Source organism: Vulpes lagopus, chromosome 12, assembly GCF_018345385.1.
Source record: "Vulpes lagopus strain Blue_001 chromosome 12, ASM1834538v1, whole genome shotgun sequence".
NCBI classification, from domain to species: Eukaryota; Metazoa; Chordata; class Mammalia; order Carnivora; family Canidae; genus Vulpes; species Vulpes lagopus.
The window spans coordinates 24,061,323-24,089,235 of NC_054835.1; the positions used below are offsets into that span (position 1 = coordinate 24,061,323).

At 39.1% G+C, this 27,913-nt stretch overlaps 2 protein-coding genes across 15 annotated transcripts in view; both read left to right on the forward strand.

Annotated features, from left to right (window-relative positions):
* On the forward strand, window positions 1–23,447 carry DDX52 (DExD-box helicase 52). Of its 2 annotated transcripts, none has more exons than XM_041726992.1 (15): window positions 1–124; window positions 773–968; window positions 4,109–4,239; window positions 5,745–5,930; window positions 7,512–7,655; window positions 8,260–8,371; window positions 9,249–9,321; window positions 9,807–10,010; window positions 12,898–12,988; window positions 15,803–15,925; window positions 16,162–16,312; window positions 16,523–16,598; window positions 17,843–17,914; window positions 18,768–18,860; window positions 22,245–23,447. In XM_041726992.1, exons 1-15 carry the CDS (start codon window positions 38–40, stop codon window positions 22,300–22,302), a joined length of 1,797 nt encoding a protein of 598 aa, XP_041582926.1. In that variant the 5' UTR covers window positions 1–37; the 3' UTR covers window positions 22,303–23,447. The 2 variants fall into 2 exon arrangements, with proteins under 2 accessions (XP_041582926.1, XP_041582927.1); XM_041726993.1 differs by having other exon boundaries at window positions 18–124; window positions 807–968.
* Window positions 23,448–25,589: 2,142 nt separating this feature from the next.
* Window positions 25,590–27,913, forward strand: part of SYNRG (synergin gamma) — an 87,104-nt gene continuing 84,780 nt past the window's right edge. For 7 of the 13 annotated variants that reach the window (XM_041725570.1, XM_041725575.1, XM_041725577.1 and 4 more), the window contains exon 1: window positions 25,590–25,742. In XM_041725570.1, the coding sequence (XP_041581504.1) occupies window positions 25,666–25,742 (77 nt within the window). In that variant the 5' untranslated portion in view covers window positions 25,590–25,665. Of the gene's footprint in view, window positions 25,743–26,281; window positions 26,353–27,913 lie in introns of all 13 variants that reach the window. The other 6 variants (XM_041725573.1, XM_041725574.1, XM_041725578.1 and 3 more) reach the window with 3 other exon arrangements.

Consider the following 27,913-nt stretch of genomic DNA (forward strand, 5'->3'; position numbering starts at 1 on the left):
GCGTGCGCCGTGGGACCGCGGGGCTCTCTGGGTAAAAATGGATGCTCACGATCTCTTTCGCCGGCTGGGCGTGGGAGCCAAATTCGATGTGAGACGTTTCTCCGCGGATGCCGCGCGATTCCAGGTATTGTGCGGAGGGAAACAGAAGCCGGAGTAACTGAGAGGCGCAGGAACCCGAGAATGATCTGGCTGGTGGGAGGGCGGGGTGGGAGCCTGTGGCCTGGTGGCGGAGCATGTTCCCTCTTTTTGCGTCGGGCTCGTGCTCAGACCTAGTCAAGTTCTGCCTTCGGAGTGAACTCTTAACATTCTTTGTAGACCACGGTGAGCTTAGCACAGAAACTCTTCCCCTTCTCCGCTCTTTAGTTTATTCAAAGTACAGAATCCTTTTGAGACCTTAGGCAAGTCATTTGACCTCCTAATGCCTTAATTTTTTTTCATCTGTAATATCTCTATTTACGCCTTAGCGTTGAAGGATGAAGTAATTTAATATATATAAGCATGCTTAGAAATCTGCCTGACAGCATATAGGTGTTACGCTGATAGGCATATAGATGTTAATTGCTATTATTATTATTACTACTATTCAAAGGTCAGGAAAGTTGTCATCTTATATTCCATTTGCCAACCACAGCTGTCAGCTCAACAAATACTTGGTGAAAAGGAAAAAAAAAGATGGGGAATTATTAGACCCACGTCCTTAATGCCAGTACTGCTTGGGTGAAAGCAATGTCAGTCTGTCAGTAGATTGCATTTTAAATTTTTTGGATTTTAGGTAGGAAAAAGAAAATATGACTTTGATTCTTCAGAGGTGCTGCAGGGACTCGACTTCTTTGGAAACAAGAAATCTGTCCCAGGTGAGTGCGGAGCATCAAGAACTCATCAGGAGCTTCAAGATGAAGAGAAAAAGGAAGAGAGCCTAACTGAAAGGAAGAGGGAGCAGAACAAGAAAAAGAGGAAGATGATATCAGGTTAGTTCTTGGTTCTTTTTTTTTTTTTTCTCTTTATTACTTTTTTTTTCAGTTACAAAAATAATAACAGGCTTAAGGTTATAAATCTGACGGTATACTGTCATTCATTAGCTAATGGCTTTCAGGTTGTTTCCAGGTATTTGCCATTTATAAATATTGTATTTGTATATGTACTTGTATATATATCTTTTTGTACAGGTCCTGTTCTGTAATTCACATCCCAAAAGTAGAATCACTGGCTGAAAGGGTAGGCACATTTCTTTCTTTGAACAGATAATTAGAAATTACTTCCCACACCTTTGTCAATGGTAGATACTATTGATCTTAAATTCTTTGTCAACCTAATGAATGAACCAATTTTTTTTTAAATTCTCATGATAACTGGTTGAGCATGTTTTCATATGTTCCAGTGGACATTTACATCTTAGCATTTGCAAATTGTCTGTTCTCTTTGCCTATTTTTTACAGGGTTTTTCTCCTGTACTTTACTGTAGGGATATGAATCTTTTTCTTTGTTCTATTAAGTTTCCTAGCCATTTAGCTTTCTCAGTAAAGTAAATATTTACACCTGGTTTTTAAAAGTTTTACAGTGGTAAAAAGAAAATTTTCTTCCCACTATTTCTAGTCTCTTGTTTCTCCAGGGGCAACTGCTATTAATCATTTTCTTATGAATTTTTATAAAGATTTGATCTATTCACTATATTTATACCTCCCTTAGAAAACCTGAACAATAGGATACTGTATATATTATTCTATTCTGTACCTTCCCACCTCCTCCACTTTAATTAAAAAATACTATGTATATATAGCTTGGAGACTATTTGGAATCAGTAGGAAGTACACTGCCTTTTTCATTTCATATTTCATTTCATTTCATTTATTTTTATTTTTATTTTTATTTTTATTTTTATTTTTATTTATTTATGATAGTCACACAGAGAGAGAGAGAGAGAGAGAGGCAGAGACATAGCCATAGGGAGAAGCAGGCTCCATGCACCGGGAGCCCGACGTGGGATTCGATCCCGGGTGTCCAGGATTGCGCCCTGGGCCAAAGGCAGGCACTAAACCGCTGCGCCACCCAGGGATCCCGCCTTTTTCATTTTAATACAAAATATATCCCACTGTATATTCCAAAATCAATTTTAACAAGTTCCTTTGTGAAGGACATTTAGTTTGTTTTCTCACTTTTGCTATCATGCGAAATTAATGTTGCGATAAATACCATCGTGCTTATCTTTGTGTGTATGGGGAGTATATCTGATAAATTCTCAGAAATGGAATTTCAGAACTAACAAGTAGGTTTATTCTAAATTTAGGTATTTTGGACTTATCCACCAGAAACATTGTATCAGTAGGAAGTCCACTGCTTTGTTCATTGAATCAGTAGAGTGCGCCATTACACATTGTAGGGATGTTCTATAATTGACTTGACAAATCCATATATTATGGATATTGTCTACTGCTCCACACTTTTCCTGTTACAGTATTACACATTTTATTTCCCGGACAGCAAGGAAGTTTGATAAAGCCTACCAAGATTAGTTTAAAAAAAAAAAGACCTGCTGCAAACTTGGGAGAAGGAGTCAACTGTGGGGCAACCAAAAACACACAGATAGGTACTATAATGTAGCATGTATGTGGCATAGTACAGAGAGATGTGGCATACCACGTTTTGATTGGTCAACTAAATATTTTCTCCCTAGGGTGATCTACAGAATCAATGTGAAACAAACTCAGTTAAAATTCCAGCAGCCAGGGACACCTGGGTGGCTCAGGGGTTGAGTGTCTGCCTTCAGCTCAGGTCTTGTTCCTGGGATCCTGGGATTAAGTTCCACGTCGGGCTCCCTGCATGGAGCCTGCTTCTCCCTCTGCCTGTGTCTCGTCTCTCTCTCTCTCTCTCTCTCTCTCTGTCTCTCTTAAATAATTAAATAAAATCTTAAAACAAAACAAAAAATTCCAGTAGCCTTTTAGGGTAGAAATTGACTTTTTAAAAAAAAAGTTAGACATATGCCTACCATATGAGCCACCTATTCCACTCAAAGAATTTACCTAAAAGAAAGGAAAACCTGTGTCACCACAAAGACTTCTACACAGGTGTTCATAGCGGCTTTATTTTCAGTAGCCAAAAACTGGAAATGACACAAATGTCCTTCAGGTGAAGGATAAACAATTTATATATCCATACAGTGGAATACTACCTATAAATAAAAAGTTAACTATTGATATGTTCCTACGGGATGAATCTCAAAATAACTATTCTGAGTGAAAGAAGTCAGACTAATTTATTTAGGACATACTACATGATTCCAGTTACATAAAATTCCAGAGAAAGCAAATTGATCTTCAGTGACAGAAAGCAGATAGGTGGTTGCTTAGAGATGGAACAGTGCATTACAAGGGGTCACAAGGAAATTTTGTGTCGTGATGGAAATAAACTTGAATGTGGTGATGATTTAAGAGATGTATTCTATGTCAGAACTCCTCAAATTGTATACTTGAAATAAATGCAATTTGTTGTATGTCAGTGGTACCTCAGTTTGTAAGTCAGTGAAAGAAAATTGAAAAGAAATACCAGAAGTGGTCTTGCTTATCGCTCTTTTTAGAGTTTTTAAGGTTATTCTTACATATTTAATTTGCCACATGAACTTTAAAGTTAGCTAGTCTGGTTTCCAAAACAATCCTGTCATGACTTTTCATTTAACTAATTTTAGTTATTAATTAGTGAGAATTCCTATCTTTGTATTAGTGACTAGTCCTTAAATACTGTGCATATTCATTGCTATTATAAGTGAGAGCTGTTCTTTAGTCATATTTATTTTCTAACTGGTTGAATCTAGAAAAGCTGGCTGCCTCATCGAAATCTCTCATTGATAAGTATTTTCAATTTAATGTTTGCAAGTATATACTCATCTACATATTACCCAGCTAAAAGAACTAATAAAAGGAAGAGAATAAGCTTCAGAGTTCTGATTTTACCAACAGAGAACTTGCCTCTCCTTTTCTAATTTTTATACCTCCTATTAGTTTCTTTTTTTTAATTGTATTAGTACTTTACTTTTATTTAGTGTGAAACTGGCCTGTTGGCTACACTCAAGAATGTTAGATTTAAAAATCTTTTTATTTTTTAATATATATTTTAGAAATTATTTCTCAAGAAGAAGGTTCTACTATACAGTGGACATCGTCTGTGGAAGCGAAGATTGAAGATAAAAAAATTAAAAGAGAAAATAAACTAACTTCAGGAAAGTTGGAGAATCTCAGAAAAGAAAAGGTTAGAAATACGTCTTAGCCCCAGTTGCTTTTCTGACCTAGTAAATTTTTCCTAGTCCTTGGGTTATTCTGTTGGTAAAAGTGAATACAGGGCAGCCTAGGTGGCTCAGCGGTTTAGTGCTGCCTTCAGCTCAGGTCGTGATCCTGGGGTCCCAGAATCAAATTCCATGTCGGGCTCCCTGCATGGAGCCTGCTTCTCCCTCTGCCTGTGTCTCTGCCTCTCTCTCTCTCTCTCTGTCTCTCTCTCTCTCTCTAACATATATACATAAAAAAGAAAAAAAAAGTGAATATAGTTTTGTTGAAGATAAAAGATTAATTATGTTAGTTTAGATTTTACTTTAATGAAAACTTAAAGTAGTTATTTGTGCTATGGCTGGAAATTTTAAAATTTAAAATTCTTGAAAGTATCTTGAAGCTTGAACAGGTCAAGAGGTGTGTCTGTGTGTGTGTGTGTGTGTGTGTGTGTGTATACACACACACATACCTACAATTCTCATGTATTGTATACTATGTAATTTTTTTCCTGTCCAGATTTCAAGATTGATAACGTATTTGGAATGAAGTTTTTAAAATTTCATATCCCCTTTGATAAACATAAAATTTACCCCCTTTCTCCTCTTTATTAAGCTCACTGGTTTAGAAAGATTTCCTCCAACAGGGATTTGAGAATTAGAATTCTTTTCTTTATTTATTTTTGTGAGAAAGAAAGCAAGCACAAGCAGAGTGGAGGGGCAGAGGGAGAGGGAGAAGCACACTCCTTGCTGCACAGGGAGCCCACCCAATGCGGGTATGTCCCAGGATCCCGAGATCATGACCTGAACCAAAGGCGGATGGATGCTTAACTAACCAACTGAGCCACCCAAGTGCACCAAGAGTTAGAATTCTTAAGAAACCTATTTTATACCTTGGGATTAGGAGGAGTAGAATACAGAAGAAACAACAAATAAATCATTGTCATGTCTGCTGCACACCTGCTATATTGCAGGTAGTGTTGTTCAGCTCACTTCAACAACACTGAATCCAGAATTTCGCTCACTCTATCACAGAATGGGAAAACAAACCAAATCAACACTACTTGACTCTGCTTTTGGCCCTCAGTTTTAATAAGTAGAGTTTAGAGTAAATCATAAAAAAATATTGGCATTTGTGTGCTAAGTACCATATAAATAAAATACTAGATGGATTCAATGTCTTCCTTCTATAAGGTTATATAAATTACAAGTTATGATTATCTTGGTAGCACATTAATATGAATAACACATTACTCATGATACACATTAATATGAAGAAAGTGGATAGATAAGTTTTATGAAGACCTTATGAAGGTCTTCTGTCTATAGAAGGGCATAAAGTATATCGAATATCTGTATCCTTTAGGGCTTGGAATTTAACCAAAAAATTTCATGTGTTACTAACCCTTGTCCTAGAAACTGTTACTGCTGTTTTATAACATCTGGTAATATATATGACCATATCTATGGTAACCCCTTTAATTTCACTTTTCAGATAAACTTCTTCCGGAATAAACACAAAATTCATGTCCAAGGAACTGATCTTCCTGACCCTATTGGTACATTTCAGCAACTTGACCAGGAATATAAAATCAATTCTCGACTGCTTCAGAACATTCTAGATGCAGGCTTCCAAACTCCTACACCAATCCAAATGCAAGCCATTCCAGTTATGCTGCATGTGAGTATGAAGGTCTAGAATGCCTCTAACATTCCTTCCTCTGTGTGTTAGCTCATTCTCTTCCATGTTTTTGAAGTCTTCCTTCCACCTTATCTTCCCCTGTTGAAGTCCTCCCTTTGTTTTTAAGGTCCATCTGAAATGCCTGTGCCTCCATATCACAATTAGATGTGATCTTTTCCTTTTGCCAACATTCTTTCCTCTACCATCAGTTCTCCAAGGTATTTAGTGCATTCTTTTTCTTGCAGCATTTATCTTACACTTTACCCTACTGTATATTGTGTTTACCTTTTACACTTTACTAGAATATAAACCCTCTAAGGATAGGGACTCTGTTCTGTTTATTCATCCATGATTTAGTTTATTACTCCCAGGAACTATTTCAGAAATATAGAATTATTGTACATAGCCTGACCTTTTTTTTCCCCTCAGTTATTTTTATATACAATAAAATGCATAGTTTAAGTTCACATTCACAGTTCAGTGAATTTCAATAATGCATGCCCTATATAACCATCCCCCCAACCAGAGATGTGTAACGTTTCTGTCACCCCAGAAAGTTCTGTTGTGCCATTCAGTCCTCACCTCACCCCTGCCCAGAGGGAACTGCTGTTCTGATTTCTTTTGCCGTGTATGAGTTTTGCCTCTTCTAGAATGTCATATAAATGGTATCATCATCTATTATTTATTTTTCAATTTCCGGTTTTTTTCACTCTGCATATTGCTTTTGAGATCCATGTTGCATTTATCAGTAGAGTTTGTCAATGAGTAGTATTCTCTTGTTTGAAAATAACCACAGTTTGTTTATCTACTGCCAATAGAGTCATGGGTTAACTTAGAGTTTGAGAAATTAAATTTTTCTGAGTGTGTGTGTGTGTGTGTGTGCGCGCGTGCACACGCACCAGTGAGAGCTGACTTTTCTCCCTTTGTAACCAAGATGACGTTTGGTTCTGGTAGCCAAAGGATAGGAGTTACTTTTTCATCCATACTAGTCATTTTTGTTTTCTTTGGGAAATGAAGTGAGAATATATTTGAATGATGTTGCTTCCTCACATTATAGTAAATTTGCTTACAACTTCGGCTTAAAGCTCTAAAAATCAGTGACTTTTTGAAGACTGTCTCCTGTAAATTACTGTCACTTTGGTTATTGCTACTTTTTATTTCTTATCTTCAGCCATTGTGTTAACTTATTAAAACTAGCCCTAGGGATTGAGCAGTGCAAATTTTGAGGGAAAAGTTGGTTTTATAATTTTCCTTTGATAAAAGAGTTTGGTGAGGAAGAAAAATTGGAATATTGGAATTACCTGAAGTGTTGAATTATCTTTGGATTTTAGCTATCCATATTCTTTACCCAGGTCAAATGGTGTTTGGTGGCAATGCTCAGAAACTCCACTGGGGCACTGGTGGCAGGGGTAGATGATATTAGAAAGGCAAATATGGAAAAAGTTAGACAGGCAGTGGGAATATGAATGATTGCATTCATTATGATTATTTTATATGTTATTTCTATGGCTGGTTATATTACTTGACCAGGATCTCAAAAGTTTATGTACTTACCTTATAGTTAATATACCTTGTTTTTAGGGTCGAGAACTTCTGGCTTCTGCTCCTACTGGATCTGGAAAGACTTTGGCTTTTAGTATTCCCATTTTGATGCAACTAAAACAACCCACAAATAAAGGCTTCAGAGCTCTGGTTATATCACCAACACGAGAACTTGCGAACCAGGTGTGACTTGTAGCTTTAAAAAGGATGTATTTGGTGTTTGCTTCAGTCATTTCTTATTTGAAAGTAATACAAAGGTCTCAAAAAGAGTAAGGCCCATGTCTTTTGGCATGTGCAAATATTCGGTACAGTGCTGCACCCTGTGCTCTATCTTAGTGCATGTGGGCAAATTTTTTGAGTCTTATAATTTTCTAAAACAATGGTTTACATATTAATGATGTTTCTTTGGTAAATGCTCTGAGATCTTTTAAGTTGAGGCTACTAGAATATATAGTCCTTCTCTAAAATGTGTTTTTCTCACCTAGAAAAATGAAACCTCATCTCAGTTTTGAGAAAGAAAAACTATACACTGACCTACTCCACCCTTCCAATGTACTTAATAAAAAATACATACCAAGCATGAGATAGTTTATAATAGCACTGTGTTCCATAAACAGTATGTAGCAGGTAGCAAAGTGCTGAGATTCCTGGTTAATGCACATATTATTATGAGTTTAATTTCAGTTGTTCATGAGTTGGTAATGGGCTTATTTTAATAGTGTAAACAAGACTATACATCATATCCAAGTATCTTAGCAGCTAATATTTTTGTCATTTTCCATTTTAGATTCACAGAGAGTTAGTAAAAATCTCTGAGGGAACAGGATTCAGGATACACATGATCCACAAAGCGGCAGTGGCAGCCAAGAAATTTGGACCTAAATCATCAAAGAAGTTTGGTAAGGCATTCATGCTTAAGCTATAGAGCATGTAAGGGATTTGCAAATTACATATATCCTTAACTGCCACCTAAGAGTTCTTAAAAGTGTAGTCATATATGCTGTTAGTTTGGTTTTTAGAGAAACTAAAGAGATGTGTTCACTCCCACTCGATACTTATATAAATATATACCAGTGATTCTCATCCATAGGCAGTTTTGCCCCCTCCCCTGCCCCCCACCTTCTACTCCAGGGACATTTGGCAATATCTGGAAACATTTTAAGTTGTCAAAACTGGGGTGCTACTAACTTATGGTAGGTAGAGGCCAGGGATGCATTAAGCATCCTATTAATGCACAAGACCGTCCCCTACAATAAAATGTTATCTGGACCAAAATGGCAGTAGTGCTAAGGCTGAGAAACCTTGCTTTATACTATTAACTTTTAAATCTGCGATGGAAATACTCTGCAGATAAGAATGGCTTACATTGCTAGCCTTATTTATATCAGTCAAAAAATCAGCTTTTACCTGTCTTTCATCTTGAGCTTCTGAGTAAAATTTCACTTAAAGAAAGGGTTTTCCTGAAAAACAAAACGAAATATTTGAAAATAGCACTTTCGGATTATAGTGTTCTTGCCTCTTAGAAGTTGAGAAGGCAGAGCAAACATAATAAATGAAGAGTAAGCATATAGTAGTTTGTGCTATGGTGGATTAAAAAATATATATTAGCTTACTAATAAGAAAGAATTTTTGTGGGGTTGGTATACTAGGATAGCAAATATAACCTCCCCCTCCTCCCCGCCTTCAGGTTTTCACTGAAATTCAGGAGGTTTAATTCCTTAGTTTAAGAGAGATGAATTTTGCTTTTGCAATTTGTACCATTTGTTTTTCCTATAGATATTCTTGTGACTACTCCAAATCGACTAATCTATTTATTAAAGCAGGATCCTCCAGGAATAGATTTAACAAGGTACAGATAATACTTTAATCTCTTTTATGTGTGTTTTCATTTAGTTGATTCTATTTTGTTCTTGACTACTTGTATTATAGCTCTCTGCCAACTTTCAGTGAGTGTTGGTGCTGAGAATAATGATTTTCATTAAACTCATCGGAAAGTAACCATCTGGTCTGGAAGAAAGTTACAAATTCTGATAAGCAATTAGTATGGAACTTTGCTAGATGTTTTCACTTCTTTCAGCAATGGTGATGGAGTTTTTAAGGTTGATGTGAAGCTCTATTACTAATGGAAACTCATCTCTTTGAGGCTGAAGGAATAGAACATTATGTTTGTCTTGTTTTTACCTTTTTCTGGCTGATTTCTCATTTACCTTTTTCTAGTCTGTGTGGATCTGAGAAGTAGCATAATGGTTTGACTTCTTCATGTGTCCACACAGTTTAATGAAGTGTCTTGGATCTTTCAGTTCAATACCCACAAATTGTTTTGTTATTTCTTAGTGTTGAGTGGCTGGTAGTAGATGAATCAGACAAACTGTTTGAAGATGGCAAAACTGGGTTCAGAGACCAGCTGGCTTCCATTTTCCTGGCCTGCACATCCCATAAGGTCAGAAGAGCTATGTTCAGTGCAACTTTTGCATATGATGTTGAGCAGTGGTGTAAACTCAACCTGGACAATGTCATTACTGTATCCATTGGAGCAAGGTAATTGGTCTTCTCTTTATCCCACTGATTTTTTTTAAATACAAGTCTTTGGAGGTAGGTTGTTTGGCTTTAGATTAATCACAGGGAAAGTTTTACTGAATGATACGTATTCTTTAAAGCCAAGATTGATTAAGGATTTTCTTTTTTTTTTCTCTTTTAAGATTTTATTTATTTATTCATGAGAGACACAGAGAGAGGCAGAGACTAGGGAGAGAGAGAAGCAGGCTCCATGCAGGGAGCCCAATGCAGGACATGATCCTGGGACTCTGGGATCATGCCCCGAGCTGAAGGCAGATGCTCAACCGCTGAGCAACCCAGGAGTCCCAAGGATTTTCTATTTTATTTTATTTTATTTTTTTAGAGAGAGAGAGAGAGAAAGGTGATGGGGAGGGGCGAGAGAGAGGGAGAGAGAGTCATAAGCAGGCTCCACACCCACCACAGTGCCTGACATGGGCATTGATCTTACAACCCTAAGATCATGACTTGAGCCAAAATTGAGAGTTGGACACTAAACTAAGTCTCCCAGGTGCCCCAAGGATTTTCTGTTTTAGAATAATCTAAAGGGAGGGATGCCTGGGTGGCTCAGCAGTTGGGCGCCTGCCTTTGGCTCAGGTCGTGATCCCGGGATCCAGGATCGAGTCCCGCATTGGGCTTCCTTTTTTTTTTTTAAAGATTTTATTTATTGGGATCCCTGGGTGGCGCAGCGGTTTAGTGCCTGCCTTTCGCCCAGGGCGCGATCCTGGAGACCCGGGATCGAGTCCCACATCGGGCTCCCGGTGCATGGAGCCTGCTTCTCCCTCTGCCTGGGTTTCTGCCTCTCTCTCTCTGTGCGACTATCATAAATAAATAAATAAAAATTAAAAAAAAAAAAAGATTTTATTTATTTATTCATAGAGACAGAGAGAGAGGCAGAGACACAGGCAGAGGGAGAAGCAGGCATCATACAGAGAGCCTGACGTGGGACTCGATCCAGGGTCTCCAGGATCAGGCCCTGGGCTGCAGGCGGCGCTAAACCGCTGCACCACTGGGGCTGCCCCCCCCCCGCATCGGGCTTCCTGCAAAGAGCCTGCTTCTCCCTCTGCCTGTGTCTCTGCCTCTCTCTCTCGGTCTGTGTGTCTTTCATTAATAAATAAATAAATCTTAAAATAATAATAATAATAATAATAGAATAATCCAAAGGGAAATTGTCATATTAGTATTTCTGTCATCATATTTTCAGTTGATTTCTTTTCCCATCCATCTGCAAAGTATGACATGAGCTCTATAGCCACCCAGAGGATTTAGTTTCTTTGATGGCTTAAGTAGGACCATAGAGGAAGAAGCTAATGTTACTGAGCCACTTGATTTATAATTCCTTTTAAAAAGTATTTGGGGGAGCATTTTATACTAAATGAATGCACTAGTAGGAAAATGTTTTAAGAAATTATAGCCATGGAATAGAATACTATGCAACCCACGAAATGATAAGTATATGATAAGTATATGTATATGATAAGTATGATATGTATAAGTATGATAAATATATGATAAGCTATTTGAAAAAGTGCTTAGAAAACCATACTAAAGGGATCCCTGGGTGGCTCAGCAGTTTGGCACCTGCCTTTGGCTCAGGGCGTGATCCTGGGGTCCCGGGTTTGAGTTCTGCTTTGGGCTCCCTGCATGGAACCTGTTTCTCCCTCTGCCTGTGTCTCTGCCTCTCTCTCTCTCTCTCTCTGTGTCTTTCATGGATAAATAAATAAAATCTTTAAAAAAAAAAAAAAATACCATACTAAGTAAAAAAGAAGCCAAATGGAACAATAAAGAACACTCTGCCTACTTTAAACTTAAAACTTCTATATATTAAAAAAAAGAACAAATACACCATAAATCTAATTTTAAAGGCAGACAACAGAAAGGAAAAAGTATTTATGATGCAGTGTAATGTACTACAGCATCTTATTAGTGTTTGTAAAGCCTTAACCCCCAGCTATCTATAAAAAACTTGGTAATCATTAAGAAAAAAGCTCAGACCTATAATAACCTTAAAAATGTTCTCATTTTATCCAGTAATTTTATTTTTAGAAATTTTTTGTAAGTAAATATGTGAAAATTTATGATTAGACTACAATAAAATGTCATAATTTATTCTAAAATGGTAGAATTATGGGCAGTTTTGTTTTACTATTTACAGTTTTCTATATTTTTCAGAATTTTTAGATAACATTTTTATAATTATAATAAAATATGTAAAAATAACTTTGAGGGGCATCTGGTTCTTGGTTTCAGCTTGAGTCACAGTCTCAGTGTTGTGGATTTGAGCCCCAAGTCAGTCTCCACACAGATCTGCTTGTCCCTTTCCCTTTGCTCCCCCCACCCCCATGCTCACACATGTGCATACTCTCTCTCTCTGTCAAATAAATGAAATTTAAATAAATAAATAATAAAAATAGCTTTGGGGTATTTGGCTGGATCAGTCGGAAGAGTATGCGACTTGATCTCAGGATCTATGAGTTCGAGCCCCACATTGGGTGTAGAGATTACTTAAATAAAATAAAACTTTAAAATAGAGCAACCCGGGTGGCTCAGTGGTTTAGCGCTGCCTTCAGCCCAGGGTGTGGTCCTGGGGACCCAGGATCGAGTCCTGCGTCAGGTTCCCTGCATGGAATGAAGCCTGCTTCTCCCTCTGCCTCTGTCTGTGCCTCTCTCTCTGTGTCTCATGAATAAAATCTTTAAACTTTAAAATAAATAACTTTGTCTTCAACTTAAAGTATAAATAGTTAAATGCTTATGTTGACAGTGGAAAAATTGATTCTGTTAGGGTTATGTGTAAATTTTTTCATTTATTTGGAATTTGGAGGGGAAAGCAAAATTTGGCTTTTGCAATCTGCAAAGTATGTTTTCTTTTCAGGAATTCTGCAGTAGAGACCGTAGAACAAGAGCTTCTCTTTGTTGGGTCTGAGACTGGGAAACTTCTGGCCATGAGAGAACTTGTTAAAAAGGTATATTTGGACTGTCTTCTTGAACTGTGGTAAAGTTCATCAGAATCTTATATGACTGATAGGAGACTGAGCACTATTCCTATCTCATATTTAGTAATCCAGTAGTAACTTCTTAAGCACATTGAGTCAACTGTTGTCGCAGGCAGGTAGGCTCACCATTCAGAATACAAGTTTTCTGTTCCCAGCTCAGGGTGGGCTAAGAAAAGACCTACCTGATGTCCTAAAAGCCTCCTTTTTTCACATCTACATCTGTAGTGCTCCCTTTATTTCCCCCACATTCCTCTGCTGGTTTCTTATAGAACTCTAGGAGCATTGTAGAATAAGTGGGACACTGGATGTAGCTTTCTGTTTTTTATTCCTTCAGTAAATATTGAGTAGAAGCCATAATTAAAAAGTTAACTATAAGGACTTAGGGCAGGGGAAAATAAAACAAATAGACATCCTAAGCCATGTCCCTAGAATTTATCTTTTTTAAAAGATTTTATTTATTTATTCATGAGAGACACAGAGAGAGAGGCAGAGACATAGGCAGAGGGAGAAGCAGCCTCCCTGTGGGGACCCTGATGTGGACTTGATCCCAGGACCCTGGGATCACGACCTGAGCCAAAGGCAGACGCTCAACCAGTGAGCCACTCAGGTGCTCTGAATTTAGTCTTTTTTAGGGGATAAAAGAAATAGACTTGTGTAAGATAGTTTGCAGTAAAGTGTCATAAAAGGCTATAGAGTGGTTTTCTTAAGCATCCATATAGTCATATTGGGGCTAACAGGGAGACTTGAATTGATTGGGGAAAGCCTTATGGAGGAAATGCTACTAATCTGGGCCTTGGAAGAACCTGTGAGATAAAAGGGCAAGGGTAGTTGATGGTTGGAAGAGCAGTTGGAGTAAAGTCTAAGCAGTGGAGGTGAACACAGTGGGTTTGGAGACTCATAAAGGAGTTATCTATCTAAGGCAAAGAGTTTATGGTGAGACTTAAAGATCAGGTTGGACAGGAAAATTGGGGTCACAATAAGAGAAAGCACTGGACATTTTGAAGAATTTTATTATTTGTTTTTTAAATATTTTATTTATTCATTCATGAGAGAGACAGAGAGAGAGAGAGGCAGAGGGAGAAGCAGGCTCCATTCAGGGAGCCCAACCTGGGACTCAATCCTGGGTCTCCAGGATCAATCACACCCCAGGCTGCAGGCAGTGCTAAACCGCTGAGTCACCGGGGCTGCCCCATTTTGAAGAATTTTAAAGAAAACTACTTAAACAGTAGTATATAAAATGTAATGGCAAGAGACTGAAAGTAAAGACAAATCAGTGGGTTGTTAAATTAGGCTGGTTAGGAATGAGGAGGAAGGGCAGCCCGGGTGGCTCAGTGGTTTAGTGCTGCCTTCGGCCCAGGGCCTGATCCTGGAGACTTGGGATCGAGTCCCACGTCAGGCTCCCTGCATGGAGCCTGCTTGTGCCTCTGCCTGTGTCTCTGCCTCTCTCTCTCTCTCTCTCTCTCTCTCTCTCTCTGTGTCTCATAAATAAATAAATAAAATCTTTAAAAAAAAAAAAAGAATGAGGAGGAAATAAATGAGGGTGATAGTCTCAGTGGTGGAACATTAAGAGTAGTTGGAGGGTGAAAGTTTGCAACCTAATGACTACAGAGGTGGTTAAGAGATTGAACTTTGGAGCTAGACTACCTGGATTGGAATTAGCTTTAGGCAAAATAACCTTGCAGCCTCCTCATCTGTAAAATAGAAATAATATTATCTCTCTCAGAATATTATCTCTCTCCATTGTAGTACTTGGAATAGTGCTTGGCTCATGATGCCATATATATTCATTTCATTAATAGTCTTTTTTTTTTTTTTCATTTCATTAATATTCTTAAAGGTATCATTTGGCACTAGGAAATTTAAGGTTTTCATGTGGATACACACATAGAGATTATACATCACGGATTTCTAGCCATGTATGAGTTTTAGGAGGTCTGTGAACACTCTGAAGTTTTATGTTAGATTTTGTGTGAATGCGTAGTTGCCTATTAAAAAGCTTCATGGCTTCATTAAATTCTGAAAGGGGAGTTTGCGAAACAAAATAAAAAGGTTAAGCCCTAATAGAGCAGTTGAAAATAAAGTTAGTTTGAGAGATAGGTGGGGTTTGATGCTTGAAATGTAAAAATCATCTTAGGGCAGGTAATAACTGAGATTATATTTAACATAATAAAATAATGACTAGGGACGCCAGGGTGGCTCAGTGGTTGAGAGTCTGCCTTTGGCTTAGAGCGTCATCCCAGTTTGGGGATCAAGTCCCACATCAGGCTCCCCTGTGGGGAGCCTGCTTTTCCCTCTGCCTTTGTCTCTGCCTCTCTCTCTCTCTCTCTCTGTCTCTCATGAATAAATAAAATCTTAAAAAAAAAAAAAAAAAGATAATGACTATATTGAGAGAACTGAGAACCAAAGACTAAGCTTTGGAGGAATACCCATAATTTAAAAAAACAGTTACTACATTTTAGCAGAATTTAAAAATCTCTGAGGCACAGAAGTCAAGAGATGATTGTTCTAAGGAGTGGGCATCTATCATTGTAGAAAGGTAAAGGGGATTAATTAGATATGAGTGTTGGAATTAGCAAGACGGAAATTAGAGTTCAAGTTGAGAATGGATGGTGAAGAAGATGGAGGCAGATCTAGACCACTGATCTGAGAAATTTGGCAGTAAAAAGTACATTTAATTGAACTGGGTTCTTTTATGAACTAAAATCATATGAAGTATTATAATTGTATTCATGATCATGTGTGCTGATTTTTACCTTTTTTTTTTTTTAACCTTCTTTCTTTTAGGGTTTCAATCCCCCTGTTCTTGTTTTTGTTCAGTCCATTGAAAGGGCTAAAGAACTTTTTCATGAGCTCATATATGAAGGTATTAATGTAGATGTTATTCATGCAGACAGAACACAGCAACAGGTAAAGTCAAGTGTATACTTTCAAAATAATAAACTACTAAACTTTATTATTTTTTAAATTTACTTAAGTTCAGTTAGCCAACATAAAATACATCATTGGTTTCAGATGTAGTATTCAATAATTTATCAGTTGCATAGAACTACTAAACTTTAAAATATTGGCATAAAATTTATGAAGTACTTGTTTTCTGTTCCTAGAGTAGTACTAAAACATTTAACATGTGTTTTATTAACCAGAGAGATAACACAGTCCACAGCTTCCGAGCTGGAAAAATCTGGGTTCTTATTTGTACAGCCTTGCTAGCCAGAGGGATTGATTTTAAAGGTGTGAACTTGGTGATCAACTATGACTTTCCAACCAGCTCAGTGGAATATATCCACAGGATAGGTGAGTTTTCTTTCCTGCTTCTACCCTTCTGTCCCCACCACCCCAGGGCACGACTCCTCTGTTTTGTGCCTACTCTTCCCTTCAAACATGCTCATTTTATAGTGCTAATTTATACAGTGACTTGTATATGAATCTTGAAGTTCCCTTTCCCCAGAAAGGTTTTTTTAATGGGGTTTTTTTGTGTTTTTTTTTGTTTTGTTTTGTTTTTAGGTCGAACTGGAAGAGCAGGGCATAAAGGAAAAGCTGTTACATTTTTCACTGAAGATGATAAACCGTTATTAAGAAGGTAAGTTAGGAAAAGTAACTTAGTTTTTTTTTTAATAACTTAGTATTAAGATAGTAAGACCACTTCATTATTCTTGTGTGCACACACAATTAACAGGTAATTGCAAAATGGCCAGGGCCCAATTACTGTTAGGGCATTATTCAACCAGATTTTAGCCAAGACCAAAGGAAAAATTATCAAAGGGCCCTGTTTTGCCCTTCTATTATTAGAATTTGGAAATATTCATAATGGAATGTTCATTGTTAAATTTCAGACTCTCAGGATTCTCCCCATAGCCATCGGTTGATATTACTCACAATGTATTAGTGAAGCTTTTGGATTAGTGAATAAAGCAAACCCCCAAGTCATGTCAGCCCAGTCAGAATTATTTCTTACCATGGTGCATCCTTCCCTTTACTCTTAGAGGCAGATGGAATTTTATATTTAGTCTAGGAAAAACTATTTCAGTAACACTTCAGGATTATTCAGTTGTAGCTCTTTGAAGCCTGGGTAACACATGACACACTTGTAGAATCTTGCATCTTAACTTAGCCCATCATCATAGGAAAGCTGAGTTTTCTTTATTTTGGCTGCCTATGGTAATTTTAGACTGATGATAATTGATAGCACTTAACATTTCTAATGAATGAAATTAAGTTATGGCCAAAGGCAGCTTGTATTTTGATCTGTTTATCAGTTTGGTATCTGATTTGCAGCCTCGGATACACTTTGAGCAGACTCTTACATGTTCATGTATAGGGGAATCTATTTCAATAGCCTAGATTCATCTACATCTCGGTAACTCCAGGCATGTGAATCTGGTGACCTCCATGTCAACATAACTGTGCCTCTCAGTTTTCCATCCGGGCAAGGGGGTAATGATAGTATCTCATTGGTAAAGGGTGGTTGTGTGCATTGAAAAAACCACGTGAAAAGCCTAAGACAATGCCAAGTGCATAGTAAGCAGTATTATCTCATAAATTCCAGTCAGTACGTTATGGTTAGTAGCTTTTTAGGGCTTGACCAATGTTGAGGAGAAATAGCTGCTAGCTAAAATTACTCATCAGTGCATCGATTTTAGTCCACCAAACAGGTCTCTCAGCAATCCAGTGTACTTATATCTGGTGATAATTTATATCAGAAAACTATACTGGATTACTTTCATATGTGTGCAGTTTTCACTCCTCTTGAACTGTACAGAGGGCTTAAGTACATAAACATCCATTTGATCAAATGCAAATTTAAGTTTATGGGTTCCTTTTCAGCGTTGCCAATGTTATACAGCAGGCTGGATGTCCTGTGCCAGAATACATAAAAGGTTTCCAAAAACTACTAAGGTACAATCTTGAATTTACCTAGATCTCCTCTCTTTGTCTGTCTCTCTGTCTGTCTCTTTCCCTCTCCCCCTCTCCCCCCCATTTCCCTTTCCTCCCTCCCTCCTTCTCTCCTTCCCTCTCCCTGTCCCCCACAATATGCATTCTTGCTTTCACAATCTTATAATTACAGTTGCAATACTACTACTTTTAGAAATCCTAAAATTTTCCTTTTTAAATATCTATGAATGTGTTCTTTCCTTGTCAGTTTTTTCATTCTTCCAATGTTAAGTATTCAGATTTTTTAAGTTATTAAATGTAAGTAAAATATTCTTAGCATTGATTTTAGTTCATAAAACTGATAAAACAGTTAATTGCTCCAAATCAAATTTTAATGCTTATTGGCAGAGGATGTAAATGTGACACAGGACCTATTTTAATCAGCATCAGTGCCTTTTTCAAAATTGATTAAATTTATCCTTTTGAGTTATCTTTCTAAATGCTATTAGGTAGGTGATTTAGCATTTTAAAGTGGATATAGTGGGACGCCTGGGTAGCTCAGTGGTTGAGCGTCTCTTCCTTTGGCTCAGGGCATGATCCCGGGGTCCAGGGATTGAGTCCCGCATCGGGCTCCCTGTAGAGAGCCTGCTTCTCCCTCTGCCGGTGTCTCTGCTCTCTCTCTGTGTTTCTCATGAATAAATAAATAAAATCTGTAAAATAAAGTGGATATAGTGTCACCACAAACCGTAAGTGAATTAAAAAGTGAATTTTGTTAAAAAAAAAAAAGTGAATTTTGTGATCAAGAATCAAAACTGGTTTTATTTAGTTCTACTCTTTAAGTTCTACTGAATTTCATTCTTTTCTCTATAACTTTCAGCAAACAAAAGAAAAAGATGATTAAGAAGCCATTGGAAAGGGAGAGCATTAGTACAACTCCAAAATATTTCTTAGAAAAAGCTAAGAATAAACGGTAAGTATATGATGAGAAAAGTGACTGTTCAACTCTGTCTTATAGTAGGCATTGTTTCTACTTAGGATAAGCTCTTTTGAGGTAGAATTGATAGGTTCAGTCTGTTATAGAATGTAATAAAAGTAATATATTTCAGGTTGCCTGTGATTTGGGAACTTGGATGATTCAATCTGGGAATTTTTCTGTATCTGTATATTATTGATCTGGGTTTTTCCATCTTTGAAAGAATGATTTCAGTTCACTTTGAGTTGCACTGCCCACCACTTCTACATAGCCTACATCAAGACATACTGCTGTAGCAGTGAGGGTTGTTGACTCCCATTGATGGAATCTTCCCTGAAGCTCCCTTCCACAAAGCAGGATTTCAGTGCAATCTTAGACTTATGCTGAAGCACATTGTAATACCTCTAACAGGAATGACTTGAGTAAATTTGTAGTAGTTCAGCTGAGTTTTATGAGGATGTTACAGCATTGATTTTTTAGCATACACATAGGACTACCTTTTGATAGGGGTAATTAAAACTATGCTAACCAGTACTACTTGTTAGACTATTTAAGGAAAATGACACTTTTCAAATTCTACCATATGGTACTAGTTCACATATAATATGTATAAAATGTAGGCATTTACCAAGTACCTTTTCACCTGCCAGGTGCTTGGTATGTGAATGAATCTAAAATGAGACCCCTATCCTAGAGTTGTGGAAAGGAGATTAGTACACATGAAAAAACATTAGAGAATAATTTTTAAATAAAATAGAAGTGTAGAGGGATCCCTGGGTGGCGCAGCGGTTTAGCGCCTGCCTTTGGCCCAGGGCGCGATCCTGGAGACCCGGGATCGAATCCCACGTCAGGCTCCCGGTGCATGGAGCCTGCTTCTCCCTCTGCCTGTGTCTCTGCCTCTCTTTCTCTCTGTGTATCTCTGAAGAATCCCACGTCGGGCTCCCGGTGCATGGAGCCTGCTTCTCCCTCTGCCTGTGTCTCTACCTCTCTTTCTCTCTGTGTATCTCTGAAGAATGGATAAATGAAATCTTTAAAAAAAAAAAAAAAAAATAGAAGTGTAGAGACAAAATAGTATGAATTGGTATAGTTACAAAAAGCTTCAAGGAGGTAGAACTATCTTTAAGGACAGGTAAAATTTAGGCATATGGAAGGGACAAGGTGAACAAAGACATGAAAACTGGCATGAGCTTTCCTTCTAAGTTGGAACAAGGGTCTTACTTGACATTTTGTATCGACTGAGAAGTAATGTTTAGTTCAAGTATACAACATGTACACGGTGTCCCAAAGTTTAAGTTGTAATAGCTTGGAAAGAATAAATGCTACAAACTTACAAAAGTATCATTTGAAAGCTTAAATCATTTTAATTGCGCCTGTACATACTCATTTTTGTTTGTTCTTAATACATTTTTTTATTTTAATTTTTTGTGGTAACAGTTCCTGGCTGGCACTTAAGCCAGTGGATCGGAGAGATGATCACCCTATTTGACTACCTTCGTCACCTGATCTTTCTCACTACACTTTTTCTTCTAATGGGTTGTATCAGAACTGTTGTGTATGCATCAGAACCTTATTCTTTGGATGACCTTAAAGCTAGAATTAGGGGTGCCTGGGTGGCTCAGTTGGTTAAGTATCTGCCTTCTGCATAGGTCATGATCCCAGGGTCCTACTCTACAGGGAGCCTGCTTCTCCCTTTCCCTGTCCGTGTTTAGTTCCCCGTTCCCCCCCCCCCCTTCTCTCTCTCTCTCTCAAATAAATAAATAAATCGTTAAAAAAATTATTTTTAAAGAAAGCTAGAACTAGAAATGTAATCTCGGGATGCCTGGGTGGCTCAGTGGTTGAGCGTCTGCCTTTGGCTCAAGTCATGATCCCAGGGTCCTGGGATTGAGTCCTGCTTTGGGCTTCCCAAAGGGAGCCTGCTTCTCCTGCCTATGTCTCTGCCTCTCTCTCTGTGTCTCTCATGAATAAATAAATAAAATCTTAAAAAAAAAAATGTAATCTCTAGGCACTGAGCAGCAGCTGATGAAAGTTTTAACAAAAAGAAATAAACTATAGTATCAAAATGGTGGTTATGTTGAATTTTAATAAGTTACTTTAATATTTTAAAGAATTATGCTTTGTTGTTTTTACAAGTCTGTAGCATTTATACTTGTGTTTATACTTCAAGCTGCACTGAGACGATGGGGACTCTTGGTATAAATCTTGTCCCTTCATCTCACTGCTTACGGTGCTGTGGTTGTCTCCATTGTCTTCATATCTAAAAGCCATCCTTCTCAATAGAGAATGTAAACACCTGATCTGACTCCAGCTTGCCTTTTTACTGTATATGTTCCTTTAAATGATTCTACCCACAACTTGCTGAGAACTCTGAAGTCCGTATCTCCAGGCCCAGTTTTCCATATAAACCTGAACCCTGTTGCCTAGTGGACTTCATTCATTTCAGGCATTACAAACTCAGCCTGGTAGAGTGGTGGGAAAAATTAGACTTGAAGTCAGAAGAATTGGCTCTAATACCACTTTTTCCTGTGTGACTTTGAACAAGTCACATCCCCCTTTGTATGATGGAAAGAAGTATGTAAATCACAGCCATTCTGCTATTCAGGGTTGGTTGAGGATTAAATAAATTAGTACACATCCAGGAACTTTGCATTACTAACCTATAGAATGCAAACATTGATTATTTTCTCCCAATATTTTTCCTTTTCCTCTGTTAACTTAATTGATGGCATTCACCAGACTCTAAAATCAGACTGTCAGGGTTTGTGTCTAACATTTATTATCAGGGCAGCCCCTGTGGCTCAGTGGTTTAGCGCCGCCTACAGCCCAGGGCGTGATCCTGGAGACCCAGGATTCCCTGCATGGAGCCTACTTCTCCCTCTGCCTGTGTCTCTGCCTCTCTCTCTCTCTGTCTCTCCTCTCTGTGTATTCTCATGAATAAATAAATAAAATCTTAAAAAAAAAAAAACATTTATTATCAGCATATCATGATCAGCGAGTTATTCAGCCACTCTGCCTCATTTTCCTCATCTGTAAAATGAGGGTAATAATAGAATCTTCTTTGTTCATAACTTAGGAAGATTATCTGATTACAGGATCTAGCACTTAATCAATGTGCTAACTTTGCTATTATTAGTAATGTCAGAGTCGGTCTCCATCGTTGATATTACGTTGTAGTGTCCTTTACTGGTATGTTTCTGTCTCACTCAAGTAATTCTGATTTCCTAAAGGGCAGAGACCAGGTCGAATGCATCCCTATGTTCATAGTGCCTCATATACTTGGTTATATGGTAGGTTTCAGGAAAATGTGCATTAATCTGGCAGAGTTTTAGAAAGGTCATATATCTAGAATTTTGGATTCAACTTTCTTTAATTTTCTTGTCACAGGAAAAAGGTCACTGCTCAGAACAGCAAGAAGAAAGTAACTCTTGAAGACAAAAGTTAAAAACAGACTTTTTAAAAGACTATCAGAAATGGAGTTTTATGATCCCCAGCAAGAATGTAGTTTTCATGAAATACTTTAAATCCTGTAATCACCTGTAACATTTGAAAATAACTACAAGAACGTGGGACTGATGAAAAAGAATCCTAAACTATGAATGCATCATGTCATATTTCGATTTGTAGGTGACTTTTAAATGATCAGTGGAAATCACAATGGAAATAACATTCATTGACATTTCTGTGGTGTGAATCCAGAGAGATACTTCTTATAGAAGAACACAAGCTTATGCTAAAATTAACAACACCCAAATGTGGTGAACTCTTAAGGATTTTTCCCTTCAGTGTGAAGAAAGGTGTGATGTATGCTGTGGAGAGGCACCTGGAACCAAATTTCAAAATAAAGCCTTGAGATTGCATGCCCCTTTTCACCACCACCACCCATCATCGCACCACCCTCGCCTTTTTTTTTTTTTTTTTTGGATGAACAAGAAGCAGCACAGGCTGTCTACCAAGAAAAGATCTATTGTTCTCTTTACTATTTCTTAATTTTTTGGTGACCTTTTGTGGTATGAGCCACAACAAAAAGCCTCCTCTGTGGCTGGTTATTCAGGTTCCCTAGGATTTTAAATTCTTTGGTCTATATTAAATATCCTTATACTTCACTGGACAGCTCGTACCTTACCTGTCATAATGTTGCAATTACAAGATTATGGTCAGCCTCTCCCTTTCTTACTTCCATTTTCCGTCATCTAATCATGCTCTTTCCTGTCTCTTTCCATTCAAAATGACTTTGCTAGAAAACTGATAAACACTTTATCCTGATAAGGAAGAATGTTCCTGTTACCTGATAGACCTGTGGCTGCATTCTCTTACAGCTTGTCTTTCCAAAGACTTTAGGGCCCTGCATCCATGTATTAAACAGGTCTCTGCCAGATGTAAAGAATTAAGATTATACAGTGATGGAGTCTATTCACTATTAGCAGATTTTTCTTAGTTGCTAGTTTTATACAGTTGGAATAAAAAATTGACTTCATACATGTAAGGAACTTAGAATGGTGCCTGACATGAATGGTAGTTATTATCAATATTACTACAATACTATAATGTAAATAATCTTGTCTCAGCAGCATTTGAATTAAACATTTCTTTTATTCTCAGCCTTTTATTCTGATGTCAGGACAGATAGACTCCAACTTGAGTATTTTAAATGAGATAAATTGTTCATCTTCAGAATTTATGTAAATGGAGACCATTTGCTATAAGGTACACAAAATATGGGATGCCTGGGTGGCTCAGCGGTTGAGCATCTGCTTTTGGCCCGGGGCATGGTCCTGGAGTCCCTGTATCGAGTCCCACATCAGGCTTCCTGCATGGAGCCTGCTTCTCCCTCTGCCTCTCTCTCTGTGTCTTTCATGAATAAATAAAGTCTTTTTTTTTAAAAAAAAAAAAAAAGAAAGGTACACAAAATATGTATAAACGTGATTTTTCTTTGTCCTTGCAAACAGATCTTTGAGTCTGTATCCAGGAGGTAGTTGTGATGGTGCCACCGATTGCCACCTGTATGACTTTGAATAGGTTCTTTAATTTCTCAGAGTTTCTCTTTTTTTTGTGTTTGAAATTGGGGGTAATATTAACTTTGTCTCAATTTTGGAAATGCCTAGCTCTGTGCCTGACGTTTTATAAATTACTGCCAAATATTCCTTAAACAAACATGATACATTTGGTTAGAAATATAAGGCTTAATAACAGTTTGTGCCCTTAGAGTGTACTGGTGGGTGTAAAGGAACAAATAGTGGCAAATGCATTGTGAGACATAAGGCCAAAGTGCTGAAGCATCAGAGGATGGCATCTAACGTCATGGAAGGCTGACCTGTGCTGAGGCTAGCAGATGTAGGCATCCACAGGCAAAGGAGAACAAAGTATCCTGGCAGAAACAAGAAATCATACCTTCTATGCTTGACATACTCTCTTCATTTGACTTTATTTCCCCTTTTTAGTGCTTTCTCCTGTGTAAACTACTCATCCTTAAATAATAGTAGCTATATAAATCAGTATTAACTGTCCATGGATCAATACCAAATTTAGCACCTTTCTATTAGTTGAGACTATATGCTACACAAATTTCAGTTTCACCTAAAAAAGAGGAAAAATGAAATTAATAGACTTAGGAAAAGAATACGTGATAATGAATAGCCACACTAGTGAAATGAGCAAGACTTTTATGTGAAACCCCTGAGTTTGAATCCTGGTCCTGCTGCTTTGCAGCTGTATGACCTGGATAAGTTACAACTTCTTTTAAACCTGCTTTTCTCATCTGCAAAATGCCAATACTAATAATTAGGAACACTGAGGATTTGAAAAAATTCAGTAAGCTTCCTGACTAATGATGTGTGCCCAATAAAGGATAACTTACTACAAATGGTTTCCCTGTAAAAAGCCCTGGGGCAATAATGAAAGATAAAGCTGATTATAATTAACCCACTACTTGCTAATCCAACTTTGCTTGAAGGCTTGAAAAAGTTCACGCTGGATTTTTGTGTTTCACTTACAGTTCGAATAAGGGAAAAAATAAAAACGCCCACATTTTATATATATATATATATATATATATATATATATATATATATGATAATTTACACATGTATATCCAGATAGGTTCAGAGTGATGAACTGCTTTCCAAACACCGTTTTGCCCCTGCTTGCAAGTATAGGAAAAGCAGGGATAATTGGATGGCATGTTGGTAGAACCAAACACAAGAATGGTACACGTTGAAGGTTTTATATATGGGCTGGGTTTATTTGCTCCAGGCTGCTTTTACTAAATTAAATTTTAAAAACCTTCCATCTGCTGGGGTGGGTACCAAAAGGAAGCTCCCGCTTTCTTGGGAAAAAGTGTAGATTGGTGATCACTCGTCAGCGCTGTTAAGCTATCAAAGGACCGTTCAGGATCCACCTAGTCTTTATGTGTAAAGAGAATAAAAGAATACCGGTGCACCCATCATTCGGTTTAAAAAGCAAGGTTCAATCTCTCCACGAACCAACATGACGGTTTCTCAAAGGGAGGGACGACGATTTGCCGCTTGGCGGGCCGCCGGGCTCTCGGAGGGCCCCGCCAGGGAATGAATCAGCTCCCCGGGGCCGCCCAGGCAACCCCAGAACTAGCGCCGCACTCGGGAGGACCCCAGGCGGAGGTCGGCTCACGTGACAAGGGCGCGCCGCCCCCCCCGGGGCGTGGGGGTCACGTGGGCGCACGGCCCCGCCCCGTCACCCAGGCCGCGGCGTGGAGGGGCTGGCGTCTGCCCCGGAAGTGGCTGTCTCCAGCTGACAGCTGCTCGTAAGGTGGCGGCGGCGGGCCCGGAGCAAGATGGCGCTGCGGCCGGGAGCCGGGGCTGGCGGCGGCGGGGCCGCGGGAGCCGGCGCGGGGGCCGCCGGGGGAGGCAGGTGGGTGTGAAGAGCCGAGCCGGACTCCGGGGCTGGCCCCGCCGGGGCGAGGGCTGTTTGGCGGTTATGGCGGTTTTCGCCCGCTTCGACCCCTTTTCCTGTGACAGTGGGTTACGGGAGAAGGGGGTCCTCGGGGGACCTAGGCCGGGAGGGTCGGGGGGAGCCCGGCGCCTGACACTCCCGCCTCCCAGGCTGCGCGGCGTCGGGGCCGGGGCCGGGGCCGGGGCCGGGGCCGGGGCCGAGCAGCGAGCGAGAGCGTCCCAGTGCGGGGAGGAGAGGGGGAGGAGGAGCAGCAGGAGCTGAGGGTCCGCTCGGTTGGGCTGGCGCCCGGCCGGGGCTGGGAGGGCGCAGGAACCCCGACGCCTCGCTTCCAGCCCTGGCTGGCCCCCTCTCGCGGGGCGCTCTGGGCTCCACCAGGGAGAGCGTACTGAGGGCTCGCAACTGAGGAGCGGTCTCCCCGACGCGCGCGCGTCTGTGTGTCTGTCTGTGTCCATGTGTCTTCCCCCGTTTAGAATGCCCTGTCCTTTTTATCACCTTAGCGGCACGGGAGAAACAGCAGGAAAAAGCTGAAGACCTTCGAATGAGTAAAGAGCCCTTGCAGACGTGCCTCGTAAGACTCGTCTCCTTATTAAAATCAAATCACTATTAAACAGCAGTTACGCAGTTAGCAGAACAAAGCTTTCCAGACTTTGGCTTGGTCCTGAAGCAAACCTGCCCTCTCCTCTGTCAAATAGTGCTTGCCTCTGGTTCTCATATCCAGAGTGATAAATAAAGGAGAAGAACGTTTGCAACTTGACAACTTCATCATTTAAGGAAATCTTTTATTCCGGGAAGTTTCCACCCCACTTCTATGATGACCTAGTCGGAGTTGGTTTTGTTAGGCAACCCCATAGGGCCTACACAGTTGAAGATAAAATTAGCTTTTTATCTTCAGCATCCTAAATTATTTTTGGAAAGCAAAATGTTAGTGTTTCGATAGGCACTGTTTTTTTGTTTTTTTGTTTTTTGTTTTTTTAATTTTGGAGTGACGAACGCTAAAGTGTAAAGTCTTTAAAGTTATCACCCCCTGCAGATGCTTATGTATATGCTGGGGAAAAAGGGCAGTGGCTGTTGTACAGCTCCACTTTCCATTTCCTCTACACATCTTACACTTTACATGTAAAACTGTTTTCTTTTTTTTTTTTTCTTTAACTTATATTGTTTCTTGATTCTTACATTGTTAATTGACATAAGTCAGTTTTTGGCTGCAGAAGACAAATATGTAATGATTTACTTTCTATGTGATGCCAGTTTTTCAAATGTCTTGAGTGGCATTGATTCGATCAATCATGGCACTAAGTTCTGGGAAAATACAAACTTAAAAGAGTCTGTTATTTTAGGCCTACAGAGTAAGTCGTGTTTGTCAGTAATGTTCCCTCAAAACCTTGGTCGTCTTTTGGTGGTTTGGCTTCTGTTTTTTGTGTGTGCGGGGAGGACCTCAGGTGCAAAAAGTTGAGTGGATCATTCCTCTTAGTTTGTAGTATTTTAATGTCACTAGTCCATGAACACTCATTTTTTTTAAAGATTTTATTTATTCATTCATTCATTCATTCATTCATTCATTCATTCATTCATTCATTTATTAGAGACAGAAAGAGAGAGGCGGAGACGCAGGAAGAGGGAGAAGCAGGCTCCATGCAGGGAGCCCAATGTGAGACTCTATCCCGGGACTCCAGGGTCACGCCCTGGGCCAAGGGCAGGCACTAAACCACTGAGCCACTCAGGGATCCCCCATGAACGTTCGTTTTAAAAAATCAGTATGGCTTGAAATTATAATGGAAGTTAGAATGATTGATTTTAAAGTTTCTTTCATGTATAAAAGTTGGTTGGAGGGTAGCCTGGGTGACACCGCGGTTTAGCGCCACCTTCGGCCCGGGGCGTGATCCTGGAGACCTGGGACCCAGTCCCAGGTCCGGCTCCCTGCATGGAGCCTGCTTCTCCCTCTGCCTGTGTCTCTGCCTCTCTTTCTCTCTCTTTCTCATTAATAAATAAATAAAATCTTTAAAAAAAAACTTGGTTGGAGTAACATTGCATTCTAAAACTATAGAGGATATGGGACGCCTGGGTGGGTCAGTGGTTGAGCGTCTGCCTTCAGCTCAAGGCCTGGTCCTAGGATCCGGGATCGAGTCCCA